At 41.7% G+C, this 20309-nt stretch overlaps 1 protein-coding gene across 1 annotated transcript in view; it reads right to left on the bottom strand.

The window, feature by feature from the left end:
* DNAH14 (dynein axonemal heavy chain 14) overlaps positions 1-20309 on the bottom strand; it is a 306182-nt gene that overhangs the window by 241572 nt on the left and 44301 nt on the right. The window contains 5 exon segments of the mRNA XM_048504880.1: positions 3349-3690; positions 8196-8264; positions 8349-8543; positions 13932-14098; positions 18098-18195. Coding sequence (XP_048360837.1) covers positions 3349-3690; positions 8196-8264; positions 8349-8543; positions 13932-14098; positions 18098-18195 — 871 coding nt within the window.

The following is a 20309-nucleotide window of genomic DNA, read 5'->3' as shown; positions in this document are numbered from 1 at the left end:
GGGTTGTAGTTGATTGGGGACGCTGATTGTGCTGATTGGGGAGGATCTCTTTGCCTGGGGCTGATGCTCTGATTTCATGCTCTGCTGTTAAGCATTGAACTGTAAGGCTCCTCCTCACCAGCAGCACAAGCTGAAGAGCAAAAGCTAAAGATTTCTTAGACTGGGGATCAGACCCCAGGGCCCTATAAGAAGATAATACATTTTTCATTCTAAGTGTGTTAGTATTTCTGGATTTGGTAGACATTAAGTCAGGCTTGGAAGATGCAGGTTTACATCAATGCTCAAAGGAAATTCTAGAGTGAAGCAATCTATTTGGAAGCTGACAATGAATGCTTAAGGGTTGTTTACATTTGCCTGTAAGTAGTGTGCCATGCTTGTTCTCTACCCTGAGGACAAGATGGACTTCACTTTTCACTACCCTTCATGATTTCATTAACACATGCTATGAACCTCTAAATAGGATGGGAAGACCAGTCAATGGGACAACATAGTGTTTGACTTCCCTAATAAGTCTTTGAGAGATGAAGTGTGAACCCAAAGGTAGCCAGTGAAATGGCACTCAGCACCTTTGGAACTTAGTAATTGATTTAAGCCCTTGCAGTGGAGAAATAAATGGAAACAATGGCAAAAGGACTATAAGGACAAAAAAGACGGAGTGAGCAGGTGTAATGGGCAAAAGGCTATTCTGACCTGAAGGCTATTCTGGCCACTCAGATGACCCTATGGGAGTACCACTCCAGAACCCAATACCCTTTGAGAAGGGGGATGGAATGTTGGAGGAAAGCACTGTGAGGTAGGTGGGGCTGAGAGAGCTCTGAGAAGCTATGACTAGCCCAAGGTCACCCAGCTGGTGTGTGTGGGAGTGTACAGGCTAATCTGAATTCCCCAGATAAGCCTCCACAGCTCAGGCGGCAGAGCTGGGAATCAAACCCGGTTCCTCCAGATTAGATACATGAGCTCTTAACCTCCTACGCCACTGCTGCTCCTCTTAAGATCTGCTTAAGATCTCTGCCTTCAGATTAGTGTACCTTGGGAGTGCAGTACTGCTTTTATAATTTCTTTTAGCAGTAGAGAGTCCATCCTGGAGAGAAGGGTGAGGTCAGGGAGAATACATTTGAATATCCTGGATTGGGGAACCAAAAGGATCCCTATTGTATACCTGAGAATGATGACTGTCAGAACCCATGTGTCACTGTTAATAGCTTCTCAATGGCAGGTGGTAATTAATCATTAGATTGTTGATTGAGAGAAGAAGATACAGAAGCTACATTCTCATCTGGAAACTCCAGATTACTTTAGTATTGAGGGGGAATCTGAGCTTTGGTGATGGGAGAAGGATTTGCATGAAGAGAAAGACCTGAACTAGCACAATGGTCTGCTTTGACGAGACAAACCAGACTCCTGCTCCTCCTGTTGGTACTGTTGGTGGTGGGTGTGAGGACCAAGAAGCAAATAGTTTATGCAAGTTCCTGGATCCTCTCAGGAGTACTTGTTTTGCTACTGACAAAGCCTTATCCTTTAAAAGGCAAATCCATAGCCCACTGGGGACAATGTTGTACAGGGCAACCAGCTTCTGTAGTGGAGTGACAACCCTGTCCATGGTATTTACACCACAGTCAGCAATAAGGCAAGATGTGATGACTTGCTGCTTCTGAGCCACAGAACCTCATTCCTAAAAGTCACAGCCTGATCTCTAGAGTCTGGAGGACAGTTGAGCACTTGGAGATTTTTCCCCCACAGAAAATACTGGCACCTTGGCACACAGGTATGAAAACACAACTAACAAATAGACATTCCTGTCCATACTATCCAATTTTCTCTCTTATATATTGGAATGGTGTGCAGTGTTTGTCCTAAGAAGTCTTCACAGTGATAGAATTTGGAAAAGGATGAGCAAAGAGAAAAGAATAGCCTGATTTCTGAATCTTACAGAGGCTTTCTAGTCTCTTGGACGTGAGATGGGGTACAGAAACTCAATATGAATAGCATGGAAGTCTAAATAGCATTGAAGTGGTCCAGGTGTTTCCAGGTCAGCATCCATGAGACTGAAAATATGGTCGAACATTAGAAAACTGAAACTCCAGCTCTAGTCGCAAGCAAAAGTTGTTTGACCTATTCAGTGGGAGAAAGTCATTTGGCATCAAATCCCATTGAACCAAAAGAGAGCCTGATGCATTATCTAATTTGTTTGTCTTCTTTGGACGGTGATAAAGAAATAATGGGGGTTCATGATTCTGTCTGGTAAACTGGGTCTGGAATAATCAGCTGAGTCAAAGTGTTTGGGATCTTCAGGTAGGCTCTATAACTCTTGGCACCAGCACAGTAGTATGGAGTCTCAAGTCAAGTCAAGGTGGGTAGGATGCAAAACTTGTGGGATAAATGGATTTTGGAATCAATCCCAAGAGAGGAAGTTTTAATGAGGAAGAGATTGTGGCCTATAGTATAGGATCAAGGGATGGAATCAGTAGAAAGGGCAGCAAGGAATGATTGGGCAAAGCCAGTGTATCAAAAGATAATATTTTTCTTGGAGTGTTTGTGCTAATTTTCAGAAGTCCTGAGTGTGTCATGTATAATTTTCAGTTAACTGCTTTTTTATAAAAAATGAATGCCTGCACTGCTTCTTTATCTTATGTCTCTGTGTAACCTTTTTACACAAGGCACAAGTAAAAATCACTTAATCTGCAAAGGGGTTTCCCCATTACTACCATAAAGCCGAAACAAACTGAAGACATGATTTAACAAGGAAATTAACTGCATCTCTGCTTTGATCTTGCCTTACAGAATCTAACGCTGTTTCCACACTGGCAGAATACAGCGACCCAGGGATGCTAAAAACAGCATCCCTGGGGAGGGGTTTGCACGGCTGCCACTGCTGCATCGCAGCGGCAGCAGCCTCGCAACCCCCCAGCGGCACGATGCGGCTGTTTCTGAACCTTGCTCCCTGGGCGAGGTATTTCAGAAACAGCGGTTTCCAACTGCTACCGTGCGAATGGCAGCGGCTGGAAGGTGCCATACCCCCCTTTCCTGAAAGCCTACCTTGTCTCCTGGCTTCCGGCTTGTTGCAGAGGCCAGGGGACACGCCCCTTGGCCTGTGACTCCAGAGCCGTCACTCCAGGCTGCGGGGGCTTGTCCCCTGGCTTCTGCGACAAGCCGGAAGCCAGGAGACAAGGTAAGCATTCGGCGACGGCGCAGCCTGTGCAAAGGCTGTCCCGCCACCTGCTGCTCTCCTGGGACCGTCCATGCAAACAGTCCCAGGGGGGTGCATCGGCATTGTTTATGCCGATGCACCCCCACACCGTTGCGGTGCGGAAAGGGCCTTAATGTACTTTTTATTACATAGTAACTTACCTTGTTTTTTAATTCTCTGATTTCAGTCTGCACATTATCAATATATTTTCCCAAATCTTCATTAAACTTTATAACATATTCATCCTTATTTTTTTCACAAATGATGACAACTGATTGAAGATACTGAAGAGAACGCACTGCAGTCTGATACAGAGCAAGTTGTTGAAGTGGAAGAAAGATGTCATAGTCTTTTGAAATAAAGTAGAATTCAGACAGATTATGACAGTCTGCCTTTAGTGTGGGTAGTTGTGATTCAATTTCTTGGAGACTTAGTAAATAATCAACGAATCCATCCACTGATGTAAGATCTTTGCTCAGTTTTGTTACTGCGGTCTGGATGACCTAAATGCAACAAAATATTGATTAAACCTATGTACATACCAGTTCACATTAAACTATTCACCTGAATAGTGATTCTCAAACTAGACAACATATTTAGAGACAAATTTGGAGGCAAATTTCCAGGGGAAAGAAAGGATCCTGAGGCAAACAAGAAATTTTCCTTCTGGAAGTTGTTTAGAATTGAAGCCACCAAGATAAAAATAACATTCAAGGAAGTAAGAAGGAAGATGGAACACATGGAAATACCTTCCCTAACTGACTTGAATTTACTGATGATTTTCCTCAAGCATGTGAATTCAATGCCACTCTCAGTTTTTGGTCTTTTTGCTCCTTTACAGTTGCTATGTCACAATGCTGTAGTGACAGCAGAAGATACTATTGAGAATATTTCTCTGCCAGAATCTTGTCTAAAACTGACAATGATATACATGCATGACTCCATGGCTCAAACATCCCTAACCTTCCCATGGCAGTCTGCTTTCTTTCAACTGATAAAACACACAGCCGCTCATATATGTATAACTTTGCCCTGGACTCACTGGCTTCTCCTTTCTTTATTACTCCATCCATTATTTAGGTCCATATTTTCCAGTTCACTGTGCCCATTTTTTTAAGCTAGCCATTTAACAAATCTCTTTTGTACTCTTCTTCCCATGGAGCAGACAGCCTTACTGATCTTAAAATGCCCTTGTATTTTTTTTTCAAATGCACCCTGTTAGCCTCAGCTCGTCTTCTCTTCCTCCAGCCTCAAACTCTATTTTTTTTACTTTTCAGGTTCCCTCTTTCTCAGCCCAGTGCCTACTCCAAACCATTGCTTCAGTCTCTTGGTCTCTAGGTATCTCATCTCTCAGCTTTGCTAGATTAAGTGTTGCTGAACTAAGAAACTATCTGACATTGATTTCATAAACACATTCCAAGTTCCATAAGGAGTTGCAAAAAAGCTGAAATGCATCTAACCTCTAGCAACAAAATAATAATGATGAAAGCCACAAGTGCAATCTCAGTACCATGATGGAGTTCTTCAGTACTGTAGGCATTTGAAAAGCTGAGGGCATTCCAAAGTGCCTGAAGCTGCAAAGTTACTTCTCATCCAAAAGGTTGGGGAAAGGGTCTGTAACTGGCTGGATAAATTGCATCAATACTGTTTTTTATCTAATCAGTTTATCTGAAATTTCTATACTGCCCTTCATAAAGTGGTTTCCAACTTTCATAAAACACAATATAATAAAAATACAAATATAAGCATAAGCATTTAAGCATTTTATTGTCATTGTGCACGCACAACGAAATTTACAAGGTTAGATTTAACAATTAACTTTGATGTCTAATCTGAATTTATGGCCTTGCTTTCATAATAGCTTGCATAATTAATTTCAGATGGGAGGGGCAATAACAGAAAATGATAAAGTGGAAGGGAAGTGGGAGATGGGGAAAGGGAGGAAAATAAAAGAGAGGGGGGGGGAGAGGGGAGACCACAACGATGGAACCACTGTAGCTGCCTCAACCATATGCCTAGTGAAACAGCTCTGTCTTGCAGACCCTGCAGAATTGAATTAGATTGTGCAGAGCCCTGGTCTACCAGACACAGTGTTCAGCCAGGTAAAGACCAGGACTGAAAAGGATCTGGTTGAGGCTAGCCATATCTCTCTTGTGCCAGGGATCACCAGCAGATTTTCACTTACTGATCACAGCAATCTTTGAAGGACATACCAAGAAACGTGGTTCCATAGGTATATGGACCCCCGAAAGTTCAGGGCTTTAAAGGTTAATACCAAAACCTTGAACCTAATCTGATGCTCTACCGGGGGTGAATGCAGCTGGTGAAAGACTATGTGTGCTTGCCACACAGTCCCTGTGAGGACTTGTGCAGCTGCATTCTGCACCAACTGGAGTTTCCAGAGAAGGCCCAAGAGTAGCCTTGTGTACAGTGAGTTGCAGATGTCTAACCTAGACATGTTGATACACCAGTTGATACAGCATATTGATGACAATCCAGCCCAAACCTCTGGATCAACCTAGCAAGAGGGTGCATTTTGATGTTAAATAATATTGAGAATTGCCTCTTGTGGGACTTTGCACACCAGTAATTGATGAGCAGATGTTTTCTCATTGATTGTTATACTCTGTCCCCAATCTTGGAGGAATGAGCTTAGCCACTTGCAATGCTGATTCATGGATCCTCATGCCAGTGAGGCAGTTGGTCAGGATGTCATGGTCAACCAAGTCAAATGCTGCTGTCATGGTCCAACTCATTGACAGTGAGGACTCCTTGTAGGAGGAGAGGCCCTCCTCCAAGCAGGCCCACAGCAGGCAGCAGATGACCGGCAGAGAGATCAGGTACTCTCAGCGGTGCAGCCAACAGTTAGCTCAGAGGCACCTCCAACACATGACTCAGAGGCAGCCGGGACAGACCAGCCACCCATCCCCAGGTCTCCATGGTCACCAGTCCCCCTGGAATCCTGTAGAAAGAAGCTGAGGGCAGAACTGCAGGTGCAAAAATGCAGTTTGTGCTTGGCTGCTCAGCTCAGCTACAGGTTGACAGTGAAGATGAGTCTTCATAAGATAACTCCTGTAGGCTGTATGCGAATGCTTTCTAGTTGGCTATAAAGCCTTCTAAGAGGAAGTGCTGGGCAAAGACGCAACTAGCTCAACTAATGTTGAATCTGCTGACACCCTTCTGATTGAGTCTTGGAATTTTGACCCTTGGACTGTATTATTGGCTTCTGTAACTTCTCTGCCTTCCCTGACCTGAACTGTTTGGCTACCCTTGTGGAATTCCCTCTTGACTGGTCTTGCTACAGCTGAGAGATGCTCTAACTTGAAACCAACAGTTGGCAGGCAGCCAAGACAGCTGTTGTCAAATCAAGAAGTAACAGCAGTGCTGACCCACTCTGGTCCTGCTGCTTCTGGAGATTATCCATGGAGACCAGGGCGGTCTCCATCCCATGACCAGTGTGGAAGACAGATTAAAATTGGTCCAGGACAGAAGTTTCTTCCAGAAAAGTCTGGACCTGTTCAGTGGCCACTCAGTCAACTACCTTTCCCGGAAAGGTGTGCCACAGGAGGTGGTGATGGCCACTAACCTGGATAGCTTTAAAAGGGGCTTGGATAGATTTATGGAGCTACCAATCTTGATCCTCTTTGATCTGAGATTGCAAATGCCTTAACAGTCCAGGTGCTCGGGAACAACAGCCGCAGAAGGCCATTGCTTTCATATCCTGCATGTGAGCTCCCAAAGGCACCTGGCGGGCCACTGCAAGTACCAGAGAGCTGGACTAGATGGACTCTGGTCTGAGCCAGCTGGCTTGTTCTTATGTTCCTATGTTCTTATGAAAGGAAAGGTGGGATACTGGGTGATAATTGGCAGGACCAAAGGTGGCTTTTTAAAGAGCCTCTTTCAATCCCTATGACAAGGTCCCTATACTTAGGGACAGATTAATAATTTTCTTAAGGTAGTCTGGACCATGTCCCCACTGGCTTTCACCAGCCAGCATGGGAATGGATCCAAGAAGCATGTGGTGGCTTCACAGCCCTCAGGATTCCATCCACTTCATCCTGGGAAAGCCAATTGAAGTGGTTTAGTGTAGGACCTAAAGACAGACAAGGGGTCTCTAGTCTACTTACTGCCTCCAAATTGGCAGGAAGGTCCTGGTAGAGTGAAAAGATCTTGCCTGCAAAAAAACTCGTAAAAGTATTACAGCTAAGGGCCAGGATTGTACTGTTTTGGGCTCTTTCAGATAATGCTATCAATTGCCAAATTACCCTAAATAATGAGCTGGGCGAGAGCTTGTGGATGACATGTTTGTTGGGAAGTAATCTCTTTTTGCAGCCTTCACTGCCACCTCATTTGCTTTCATAAGTGTCTTATAAGATGTTCTTACCATTTCATCACCTGTTCTCTGCCAAACTCTCTCTAGCTGTCTTAGCCCCTGCTTTTTCATCTTTAGCTTAGGTTCATACCATGGGCTATTTTGGCATAGGAGCTAACACGGTATCAGGGTGCCTTCTCATTGATGTTGCTGTTCACACCTGTCCTCTATTAGCACATCTAATGAGTTGCTGGGAGGCATTGGGTCCCTCAGAGCATTTTGTAATCCAATAGGATCCATAAATAGAGGAAGAGAGGGTGAAGTTTGGGTGTCATATTAGGTTGCTAATTGATATGTGATGACATTATTACTTAGAAGAAGGTAAATTTGAGAAACAACTCTATATGACATCCAAAATTTTTCAGTGTCTCTACAGGAGCAGACATTGTTTTAACATTTGGTGTGTGGGGGTGTGTGTGTCTTCCTACTTTTTTTTAACCATCTGACTTCAGCAACACCTTGCATTTACCTCATGATTTTCAGAACCTTAATCTCTAGTGATGACAACACTGTAAGATTTTTTTTTTTAAGTTTGGGTCTAACTATTCTTTTTAAACATAAGGATATTGTCAATTATAAAAGTTCCCCTAGAAATCTTACCCTAAATCTTTCAGTAAAAATATATTGTTCACTTACTTCCACAAGATGTATGTTCTTTGCTTCAATAACTGCATAAAAGCATGAATGAATAATATTAAGCAGAGCCTGAAAATATGGTAGGCAATCAGCTTGAAACTGAAAACTGTTGACCTTGAACATACAGATACGCCTTTCAATAATCATGCATACAATTTCCATAGTATCAATTGTATAATTTTGCAACATGTATCTAAAATCGTGTGTAGATAGCTCTCTTTTCCGTGCTATTATCTTGTCAGTTATATATTTTGCTTTATCCACCATTTCACAGTAGTTCATAAAGTTTCTGCTGTAACATTCTACTTGGACCAAGCAACTATTTTGAATAGATAAAAGGGTCAGAATCTGTAGAGACAAAACAGCAATGAATGATAAACCCCGATATTCAGTAAGATTTTGAGGAATTAATCTTATCCTTTAATTTTCCCATGGGTGATTTTTCAAATAACTAACCCAATGTGCCCCACATTAGAAAATAGGGTAGATAGGCAGGATTCCTATACATTTGATTGTTAAATCATTGCATAATAATCTGTATTTGACCAAACTACCTTCTCTTAAATATTAAAGGGATAGAAGCTCTATATTCTGTATTTGGTCTCATTGTTAGAATGTCAAACACATCATACTAACAAGGCCAAACTAAAGCATCACTGGGAGAAGGCACTTGACTTACTATTCAGTCTTGATCCTTTTAGAAGCAATAGCACCTCATGGTCAAATTAGAAATGATGTCAACAAATCTCTGTGTTTTAATCCAAACCTGTCTCATTGACATTCAAAACAGGAGTGAAATAGGATCCAATTTAAATATCAAAAAAGGGGGGCGGTGTTGAGTTTACAGCAGTTGTTTCTGCACAGTCCAAATATCCTGGGTTGAGCAAGGGAAATATCCTAGGACGTTCCCAGTCCTAAAGCGCATTTGCCCCATAATATTTTCCTCATCCTGCGATTTTCAAAAATCATCAATTTGGTGATTCTGTTAAAAAATCCTGGGTAGAACCTACTGCATTGAAAACACCACAGGAGCAGAACCAGTTTATTTTCCCCATCTAGCTGCCTGATCTCCCCACCGCGCCCACCGCCCCCCTGATCTTGTCACCTGATGTCATGTCAGTGACTGTTGCAGCCCACCCTTCCAAAAATGTTCCCCCAAGCACGTTTTCTGCTCATGGTATTGACCAGGTGCCATTTCACCTGGATTAATCAGGAGGAGAGACCCGTTTTCTTTTCTGTACATGTACTGGTTGCTCAGAGCGCATAGCTAGGGAGATGTGAACTTTGGGCCAAATGTTAGTGGGCATATCACGGGGGGGGGGGGTGGTCTCTTGTTTTCCACAAAAATATGAGAATGTGAGTGGGAATGTGATGTGATGCTGTGCCACATTGTTTTTTGCTGCCACTTGCCATGTTGAGGCCTGTGCCGAGCCCTATCCACAATTGGAAAAAGGGGGGCTTTTTTATCCCCCACTCGCTGTGGGATGACCAATCAGAAGTGCAGCCTTTTTGTAGAGGTGGCAATGGCCCGAAATGAACCTTGGGCAAGACATGACCAGTTTGAGTTCAGTGTTAAGGAAGGGTCGGCAGCAACCACTGGTGTGATTTTGAGTGATTTGTGTGCACAGATGATGGTTGGAACAAGTGGAGATGCTGTTGGGGTTTATGGTAGAAGCTCTGCCAAGGCACCAGGGAGAGCTATCGCCTGGAAGGAGGTGAAAACCAGGGATCTGCTCAGGATCTGGGACAAGCGGGTGGTCCAACGGGCCCTTATAAAGAGCCATAGGAACACTGATGCTTTCAAGAAGGTGGCTGCAGAGATGAGGAGTCAGGGTCACAGCAGGACTTCTGGCAAATGCCACACTGTGGCGAAAATACAAGCATGTTGTGCAACAAAACAGGGTGTTGGGTATCAACAGGGTGGCCTATGAGGAGCTCAAAAGGAATGTTGTGGAAGGCAGGAACATCAACCCCCCAATCATGAGCCATGCAGTTTGGAGTGGACAAGCGGCTATTGTCCCCAGCAGAGGCGTAGCTAGGGGAAATGGAGCCTCTGGCAAAATTTGAGTTTTGTGCCGCCCCCCCCCAATATGGGCAGCCACCCTCCCCCACTACAACCAAAGAACAATTTTTGCACCAGTTAATCTCAAAGCCACCATCATATTATAGAACATGTCTCAACTCACAAATCTGAACACAGCAATGGGCCATGGCAGACAGCAGAGATTAAAAATTTTGACAACATTTTCAAAATGCTTTCAAAATGTTTAAGAACTGTTACAACACTTAAAAGTATTTTAAGTGTCGTATGACTTAAAATGTTTTCAAAATGTGTTATTACTGCTGTGAATAATGTTTTATTACCCTCTACTCATTCCTTTGCATTTCTCCCAAGCATTGCCAGAAATAATAGCCAATTTAGATTAATACCAAATCTGCCCAAATAAGCCACAGTACAAGTAAGCCTGAATTTGCATCTCTTCTTTGAATGCCTATTTCATACTTGTATCTACAAGAACTCCAAGCACTGCTGATTCATCCTCTAAATGCTAAGAGTGCAGCCCAATGTAACCCCTGGATGACCCAAAGGTTCTTCCCAGAGAGAGAGGGGTGGGAGCCTTATGTATTATTTTGAACATATGGTAAGGGTAGCCATAGGTAGGCCTGGGTAGCCAAGACCAGATGATTCTGTGGGCTGCTTGGGCACAAACTCAGAATCTACTTTCTTGACTGGCTCTTGAAAAATCTGTCTTGAGTGCTGAAACTGTGCAGAACTTCCACATTCAGGGGCAGTAAACCTCTGAATACCAGTGCCAAGAGGCAATATCAGACAAAGAAATTCATTGCCAAGCAGAGAAAGTGCTTTGCCTAGATTTGAAGCAGACGGAATGTGCCATAAGGATCTGTACCATGCTCAAACAGGACAAAGATCAAAAAGATTATATTCCAAAGTTGGTGAAATTTATTTCTCTTTCTGTTGGAGAAATATAACCGGGGTTAGTCAAAATTTACCATGTAAGGTCAGCAGCAACCAAAAATAAGAATCTTTCCTAAGGCTGTGTGATGTATCTGACACTAAGGCTGCTTCCGCATGGCCACGCTGGGGGTTGGGTCGGCGTACATGACGCCGAGCCAACCCCCCTGGGACCGTTCACACAAACGGTCCGAGAACGACATTTAGGAAGAGCGGGTGCCAGCTGGAGTCGCCGTGCGCCTCGATTGGCGTATGCTCTCCCTGCGTTCACCATCCACCACCCGTCGCTGAGGCCAGGGGACATTACGCCCCTTGCTACCCTGTCGCGACCCGCTCGGAGGTTACGCAGGGCAGGGGGCATGTCCCCAGGCACAGCACGCGCCGGAACGGTGCGCCAGGGAAGGTAAGTCTATTGGGAAAGGGGGGAGAGATGGCGCCTTCCAGCCGCTGCCGTTTGCACGGCAGTGGCTGGAAGCTGCCATTTTCCCAAAACCTCGCTTGGGGAGCGAGGTGGGAAAATGGCGGCTTCGAGCCGCTGGGGAGGAGCGAGAGCGGCGCGGCTGCAAAGCAGCTGCGCCCCCCATGCAAACAGCTCCCTAGGGATGGCGATTTTGCTGTCCCTAGGGTGCTGTATCCGGCCCGTGTGGAAAGGGCCTAAGATTACTAGAAGATGTCCTCTGCATGCACTACAAACAAAAGATGCAATATTGAGGTCAAGAACTAGCTATAATGAGAGAATTGTCATGAGAAATACTACTGAAAAGAAATACAAATTTCTTATGGGTGCTTTGAAAAAGAAGATACCTTTAGATGGCTACTAATAGAAGGACTGTGTTTTACCTTTAATGGAGCCTATCAGAAGATCACAGACATCCAGGATGCAAGACAGTTCTTCAACAAGAATTAAAAAAAGAACTCCAGACAGTCTGAATGTGGAACTTTCTTTTTTCCCCTCTTTCTTGTTAGATTACGAGAGAGGAACAAAGAGCAAGGGATTAAACTGAGAAATATGATGGGTAGGAAGGATAGACAAGAAAGTAAGACAGATATTTAAGATGGGTAAAGGCTAATGAAGTTAGAGTTATTACAAAAGTATAAGTAGATAAATTATGTTTTGATATGACTCAGGGATATACAGAGGTATAAAAATAAATAGAAAGAGATTATTAACAAAAGGGAAAGAAGATATCTTTATTGCTCTTTTTTGGACAAATAGGATGATATTGTGACTAATTTTAGAAAGATGACAAAAATAATAAAAAACTTCAACAATTTCCAAAGAGCCAAGAGTTGATAAATGGCACTGACCCCACCAAGAGAATAAAGTAATTTTCTTCGGGATCAGACACTCTTCTCATGTGCTGATTTTCATGTGGTGCCCAAAAGCTTTGTACCATAAAAAACCTTTAACTGGGAAGCAGAATTGAAATTCTTGAACTTTATTCCCACATAAGCCCTCAGTGTGCCAATTTGAAGAGGTCAACAACTGTAAAATGTACCACAAGCAATGGAAAACAGATTTCACCAAAACCAGGGGAAGAAACAGAAAACTGTGCATCTGCTTTGAACATGATGGTACATTCCAACATCAACACATGCAGCCAGTTCAGGAATTAGTTCCACAGCTGCAAGGATGAGGATAGCCAAAGTATGGAAGAATGAAGCTTCACCAACAAAAGAAGAATGGATGACCCAAGTTATAAAATACCTAAATATGGACAGATTATCGACGAGATTGAAAGAACTCCTGCGAGAAAAGTTTTTGAAAACTTGGGGGAAGCTTATTATATATCTAGAAAAGAGTTCAAAGAATAAAATGATTGAAGAATATATAATATGAAACGGTTTACAAGATTATATTGCAATAAGTTAATCTGAAAATAGTTGTATCATAGAATTAATTGCATACCTTTATTAAGGGAAAAATAAATAGGGATTCAGTTACTTAATAGGGGAAGTCCAAAGTAATAAGTATTGGGCAGTTACATCACAATAAAAGGGATAACATTATGATTAGACTATAGGATATTGAAAGGGCCTAGATAAGAAGAGAAATTTCTTTAAATTAATTTAAAATATGAATTGTAAGATATATTTGTAGGTTAAATATTAAAAATATGGAATGAAAAATAAGGTAGTTTAGTATAGATATTTAAGTTAAAGTTAAAGAATAAATTACCAAAGAAAAGTGAAGTAACTGATTTGATTTAGATGTACCGAAATATGTGTTTATGTCATGGATAGTTGTGGTAGGATAGATTATGTTTGGGTAACTGTAAATGTGGGTCATTTGATACTTGTTACATGTTAATATTTGTTGATGTCTTATGTGTTTCAATGGTTTTATGTGTGTTTTATGTTCAGTGTTTTTAAAGAAGGAAATTAATAAAAAGTATTATGTAAAAAAAGGAATTAGTTCCATTTTTATCTATTTTTAAATGTGTGGTTATCCTAATGTTGCTGCAAGATTAATCTTTCCATGATATACAACACATATTTAAAGATTAATAACATATTAAATATAAAGTATTTCCAATATCCTGGTAAAATGCAGAAATCAGAAGTCCACCTGTACAACTATTCACCAGCCTCTGAAGAAATCATTAAACAATTCACAATGTAGTAAGTAACTGACTAATGTAATATCTACTACCTCTTTTTATAGTTGAGTGAAGATCTTAATAGCATTGCAATTTTTTAAAAAAATATATAGTTGTGTTAGCCAAACAATATTCTCACATAGTTTAGATTTCAAAACATACTTTTTTGTGGTAGTCTGGATCCGTTCCCAGAATTAGATCACAATTGGGCCATGATGTTAAATACTGTTCAGAATCAATGTGATCCTTATATGGATACATCACTTTATGTGAAGATTGACTGACAAAACTTGACAGCTCAGCTTCTTGAAAAAATGGTGTGACCTGATCTAATAAGAGATAATTAAAATATTTAAACAAACAAATTATATGGCAGTGCAAAGTAAAGACCACAATCTATACAACTAGCTCAGGACACTAATATTTTTCAACATTTTAAGTAGCAACATTTTAAATACCATATTTACATATGGCAAACAAGTTTTGGAACATTGGCAAACATCAGACATCTTTGTGACAGAGACAGAAATATCAGTTCATATAAGTCGGTTCTGGTTTATACGTTTGAAATTCTCAGTATGATAATCTATGGCACCTTCCTCACATGCAGAATAATGCACTTTTAATCCACTTTCAAAATTGTTTGCAAGTGGATTTTGCTATTCCACATAGTAAAATCCAGCTGCGAATGCATTGAAAGTGGATTGAAAGTGCATTATTTTGCATGGGCCTATGAGAATGCGTGAAGTGAGACTTGCTTAAAAATGCTGATTGTATAAGGCTGTTGACATGGCTTCTGCCACTTTCATGAACACAAATGCTCTTTAAAAAAAAAAGGCAGCCCAGGTTGCATGGCAATGGCCATAAAGACAACTTCCATATGCCAGTGCTCATAGGGTGAAACAGGTTCATATTTTTATTTGGCCATTCAGCCATGAAGCTCAGTTGGATCAGTTGCTTTTTCTCAGGCTAACCTGCCTTCATGGTTTTTGTGAGGATAGACTGAAGAAGAGGAGAATCTTGTATGAACTGAACTTGGTAGAGGAAAGACAAGATAAAAATATAATCTAAACAATAATAGAAAAATCACCCAAATCTGAGGATACTTAAACTGGAGCTTAAATGGGCAAGACAGATCTTTCTACAAACCTGCAAAGGACCCCAGTACTGTCTAGTAAGTCCACCTTTCAAATCAGCCATTTTCTCCAGAAGACCAGGTCTCTATCCTCTGGAGTTTAGTTATAATTCTGGGAAATCTCCAGCTCTCACCTGAAGTCTGGCAAACCAAGGACTGGAAGTAACTTCTGGGTGATGTGACACAGTCTGACTTGTATGTTTCAACTAGGCCTGGCTTGCTACTCTTCAGCTGCTATCTTATGAATGCCAGTGTGATATGGCAGTTATTTGGTTTGGGAGACTGAGGTTCCTATCTTGCTGTGGTAGCTCACTTGGTGATTTTGGACCAATTATACTTTCAACCTAACCTACCTTACAAAGTTAGGAGAGCTGCTTTGGTACCCACTGGGGAGGAATGTGTGGTATGAATGAAGTAAACTAATAATAAATGCTGAAGGTGGGAGGCAGCTAAAAGAGAGGTTGATGAATGGATGAGAAGGCAAGAATGAGGCAGGGAGAGGGAAGAGAGCAAGGTGGTTGCCAGGAGGAGGAAAGATGAAATAGTGTGGGGAGGTGAATATAGGGGAAAGTTAGGTTCCGCCCCACAAGTCCTTGAAAGTCCCCTACCCTGCCACTGGGTCTAGCCCGTAGTCAGCACCACACAACTGGGTCACAGTTTTCCTAGGTAGAGGCTGCTGGGCTAGGGGGAGAAGGGAAGCTTAAAATGGAAATGCAGGTAAAGGTAGGTGGCTGCTGGATGGGAAAGAGATTCCTAGAATGTTTGGGGGGGGGGGAGCCTGGAGATTTTTGAGGAGGGGAGGAACCTCAGAAGGGTATTACTCCTTCAAAGTAGTCATTTCTTCCAGATAATGAGAGTTACCAACCTCCAGGTGGCCTGGAGATCACCTGGAATCACAGTTGTTTTCTAGATGGCAGAGATAAGTTCTTTTGGAGAAAATGGCTGCTTTGGAGGGTAGACTCTAATTGCATTATATGCTGCTGAGGCCACATCTTTTCCCATTTCCTCCCTTGGCTCTGCCCCCAAATTTCCAGAAATTTCCCAACCTGGAGCTGGCAATCCCAACAAACTGCTCTCTACAGTTGGGAGACCTGTTGTGATTCCAGGGAATCTCCAGGCCCCACCTCGAGGTTGGCAACCCTGGAAGGAAAGAAGGAAGCAGGAAAAAGGGAGAGGCTATGGGAGCTATCAGGAAAGAGGAAATAGTGAGAGAGGGGAAAATGAGATGCCTCCCACAGGTTCTTGTAGGTTCCCATTTGTAATTAAATAAATGTTTGGCTCTGTTCCCAGTTCCTTCCTTTAGGAAGGCTGATTCAACTGAAGTAGGGCCATTTCTATGGAGTTTTGAAAGTTGAACATGCTTTTTCCTGGGAAATCTGTTTGTGTTCTTTCCTGACATCCATTTGTAGGCAGATCAAATATGCTTTCATTACTCCAAATATTTGGAGGTTAGTAGACATTCCTACTATTCTAAGGTAATTTTAAAATTTTGTTTTCATTAGCTGAGTTTTACTGTCTTTCTGTTTTTACTTGTATTTTTAAACTTCTGTTAACCAATTGGCAAAAATCTTGAGTAAAAAAAATCAAAGCAAAATTTTATGAATAAATGTATAAATACTATTGAAGCCTCCACAGAATTTTATTGTAGCCATATAGACACAACCCTGAATCTGCTGATGGTCTGACTGACTCCAGTTCCAGTGATGAGTTCCAGCAAGCCATAGTACCACACTTCTGATTAGACTTGAAATCTAAGTGATCTCAGACTGAATAAGAGCTTAATACTGGAGTCCATTCTTATACTATTATGAAGATAATTCTTTAAACAAAAAATACATAACTAAACTCTTATACTTCTAAGGGGTCATGATTATGAGAAGCACAGGAACCCCTCTGGAACTAAGAAGAGTTCTTAATGCTATCTCCAATCATTTTTTATGAGCTCTGTCACTGTTAAGGGTTTAGGCAAGAGTTCTCAAACTTAACTAAATCAAATTCCAAGATAAAACACTGCCCTTTAAGGATGATGGTAAACATTCTGTCCTAGGGCAGGTGGACTCTTCCAGAGAGTGATGAGTTGCTCCTATTAAATGTCATAGAGCAGGTAGACTCTCCCAGAGAGTGATGAGTTGCCCCTATTAAATGGACTATCCTTACAAGGCAAAGGTGCTGCCTTCCCAATGACATTTAGGCCCAAAATAGATAAGGTATATTATGCCTTTTCCATGGAGAAAGCAGAGATGAGATGACGCCATGAGGAGCCATAAAAATGTGCAGTATGTTGCTCAGATGGAGATACAGAAATAGCTGCCTTTCAAATATCAGAAGCAAACAAGTCTGCCAATAACAGAAGGGGAACAGTAGATTTAATGGCCACCATTTTGAACTTCTGTCCATTGCACTCACTGATCCATCTCAGATCCTGAATGGTACAGAGATTTGGAATGCCACTCCCAATCCACACACAAATGGTTTTCCTGCTCCTAAGTAATAAGGAGGATACCATAAAGAGATGAGAGATGAGCAGTAAGGTGCGGCTCCTCCAGTGGTGTACCTGTACAAAATGGCACCTGAGGCTTGCTCTGGGCACTGCCCCCCTGCACCCAGCCCCTAGCTGTACTCTCCCTGTTGAGTCGCACCCCACAAAAAATTAAACCTTTCACCAAGTACACCAAGGCCAGCAAAAAACTGAGGGCAGGGACAAGGCCAGGGAGGGGGCGTTCCTTCCCTGGCCTCATCCCTGCCCTCAGTGTGTTGCTAGCCTTGATGTGCTCAGCAAAAGGTTTGAACTTTTTTTTGCAGAGGAGAGCTCGGCAGGGGGAGTTCATCTGAGGTCTGCACATGGGGGGAGAGGGAGGGGCAGATGGGTAAAATGTGCCCCACTCGTGACCCAGGTGCTTCCTGGGTCACTTGGCCCCTCTTCCCCCCCCCCCCCCCATACACTATTGGTCTGCTTCTGTTAGTCCTGTACAGTCACAGGTGTGCTACTGATAGGGAAAGACTTTTGCACATCAAAGCTAATAAGTTCCTGAACATTAGTTCTACACAGGCATAAACCTCATTGATATGATGAACAAAGACCACAGAAAAGTAATTATATATATATCACTTTGAGTTTCTCAGAGGAAGAGAGGGATAAAAGTGTGAGTAGATATGCACTATACCAATACAATGCTTAAGTGGGATTACATACCAATGATGTTTTCAAATCCATCCACAATTCCTTGTAATTGTGATGAAAACTCATTTCTATTAGGCTCTACATACAGATCTGTTGTGAATGTTGAAGAACTGTTAAAAGAAAATAATTGATTTCCTCAGAAAATGTTAAATGTTAAATTCTAAAATGTTAAATTCTAAAGCTATGTTTGCTTACAAAACAGCACCCTAATCTAAAATGGATATTTACCAGCAACAATGGACCAAACAAACAAAAACTGTGCAACAAGACCAACAAGACCAGATGCAAAAATCTGTCCCCACAGGAGTATAAGCAACACTGTAACAGAATAAATTAATATCAACAGTAATGTGAACCTGCCTGAACTCAGTTCATAATTCTACCCAGCAGGCTAATCAATTTCCCCTACATAATTTCATCTCCCAATATCCCTGGACCCAATTCCTGCTTAGGCCTCTACCCTCCTTCACTAATGCTTTGAAAGCTGCAGAGGGAGAAATGTATAATATTTCTTGGGTGCTGTGTGGTTTCTGGGCTGCATGGCCGTGTTCTAGCAGCATTCTCTCCTGACGTTTCGCCTGCATCTGTGGCTGGCATCTTCAGAGGATCTTATTATAATGCTTGCATTATAATATAATGCTTGCATTATATTATATAATGCATTATATTATATAATATAATAAGATTATATTATAATGCTTGCATTATAATATATTCTCATTATAATGCTTGCATTATAATATTTCTATTTATTCACAATGTTTCTAACCCACTTTTCTCTTCAAGGATTCAAAACAGCCACAGGAGATAATGCAAGGACTGAAGACTTCTGCCATTATCTCTAAACATCTAACATACCACTGAATGTGTTGCTTCTGACTCATGATGATCCTATGGCTCATTCCGCACATGCAGAATAATGCACTTTCAAACTGCTTTCAGTGCTCTTTGAAGCTGTGCGGAATAGCAAAATCCACTTGCAAACAGTTGTGAAAATGGTTTGAAGACACATTATTTTGCGTGTGCGGAAGGGGCCTATGAATCATTGTCCTACAAAACATCCTAATGTTTACAGCCTTGCTCTGGTCTTGCAAATTGAGGGGGGGGGGGGGCTTCCTTTACAGGCCCATCCATCTCATGTTTGGTTTCTCTTTTCCTGCTGCCTTCTATCTTTTCCAGCACTATTGTCTTTTACAGTGATTCTTGTCTTCTCAGTTTAGCCAATTGAGCGTCTAGGGAGAGTTCAGGCTTGATTTAATCTAAAACCCACTTGTTTCTTGGCAGTCCATAGTACCTGTAACACACTGTAAAAATCTCTTCCAATACTACATTTCAAAGGAATCTACTTTCTTTCTGTAAGCTTTCTTCACTGCCCAGTTTTCATACCCATACATAGTAATAGGGATACTATGGCATGAATTAACTTGATCTTGGTTTCTAGTGACACATCCTCACACTTAAGAACCTTCCTGGCTGCCCTTCCCAGTCTTAATTTCCTTCTGATTTCTTGGCTGAAGTCTCCCTTTTGTTTGGTCATGCATCCAAGGAATAGGAAATCTTCAACAATTTCAACTTCCTCATTGTCCACCCTAAAGCTAAGTAATTCTCCAGTAGTCATTACTTTTGTCTTCTTGATATTCAGCTGTAGTCCTTCTTCGGCACTTTCACAGTAGTCGTTTCATGTCTTCAAGATTTTCTGCCAGTAATTTAGCAACATTTGCATGTCTCAAATTGTTAATGTTCCTCCCCACAATTTTTATTCATCTAAAACTAATATAGCTTTCCTTATATGTTCTGCATACAGAATGAAGAGGTATACTTGCCTAACACATTTGCCAACTGGAAACCATTCTGTTTCTCCATATTTTTTCCTAACAGTAGCCCCTTGTTCAGGTTGCTCATCAAAACAATCAGATAATGTGGCACTCCCATTTCTTTTAAAACTAGCCTTTAAAACTGATGATCTAATAGAAATGAATGAGAACCACACACATACCCCTTGTGCCTAGATAGTAGGGAGTTGGTGATCATTAAATTCACCTGAGTGTAGTGGAAAGAAAATCACAACCTTCAGGCTTGATCCTATATAGGATTTTCACCTTTTTAGCGGAGGTGTAATGAGACCTTGGTTTCGTTAAGTAGCATGTGCCATATTGAAGAACCCTTTAATTAATGGAAGACACATTGACACATTGTTCTTTGAATAAAGTATGTCCAACATAGG

The sequence above is a fragment of the Sphaerodactylus townsendi genome, linkage group LG01, assembly GCF_021028975.2.
Source record: "Sphaerodactylus townsendi isolate TG3544 linkage group LG01, MPM_Stown_v2.3, whole genome shotgun sequence".
NCBI classification, from domain to species: Eukaryota; Metazoa; Chordata; class Lepidosauria; order Squamata; family Sphaerodactylidae; genus Sphaerodactylus; species Sphaerodactylus townsendi.
Note: the sequence above shows the minus strand (reverse complement) of the source record. Positions and strands in the feature narration are given on the sequence as shown.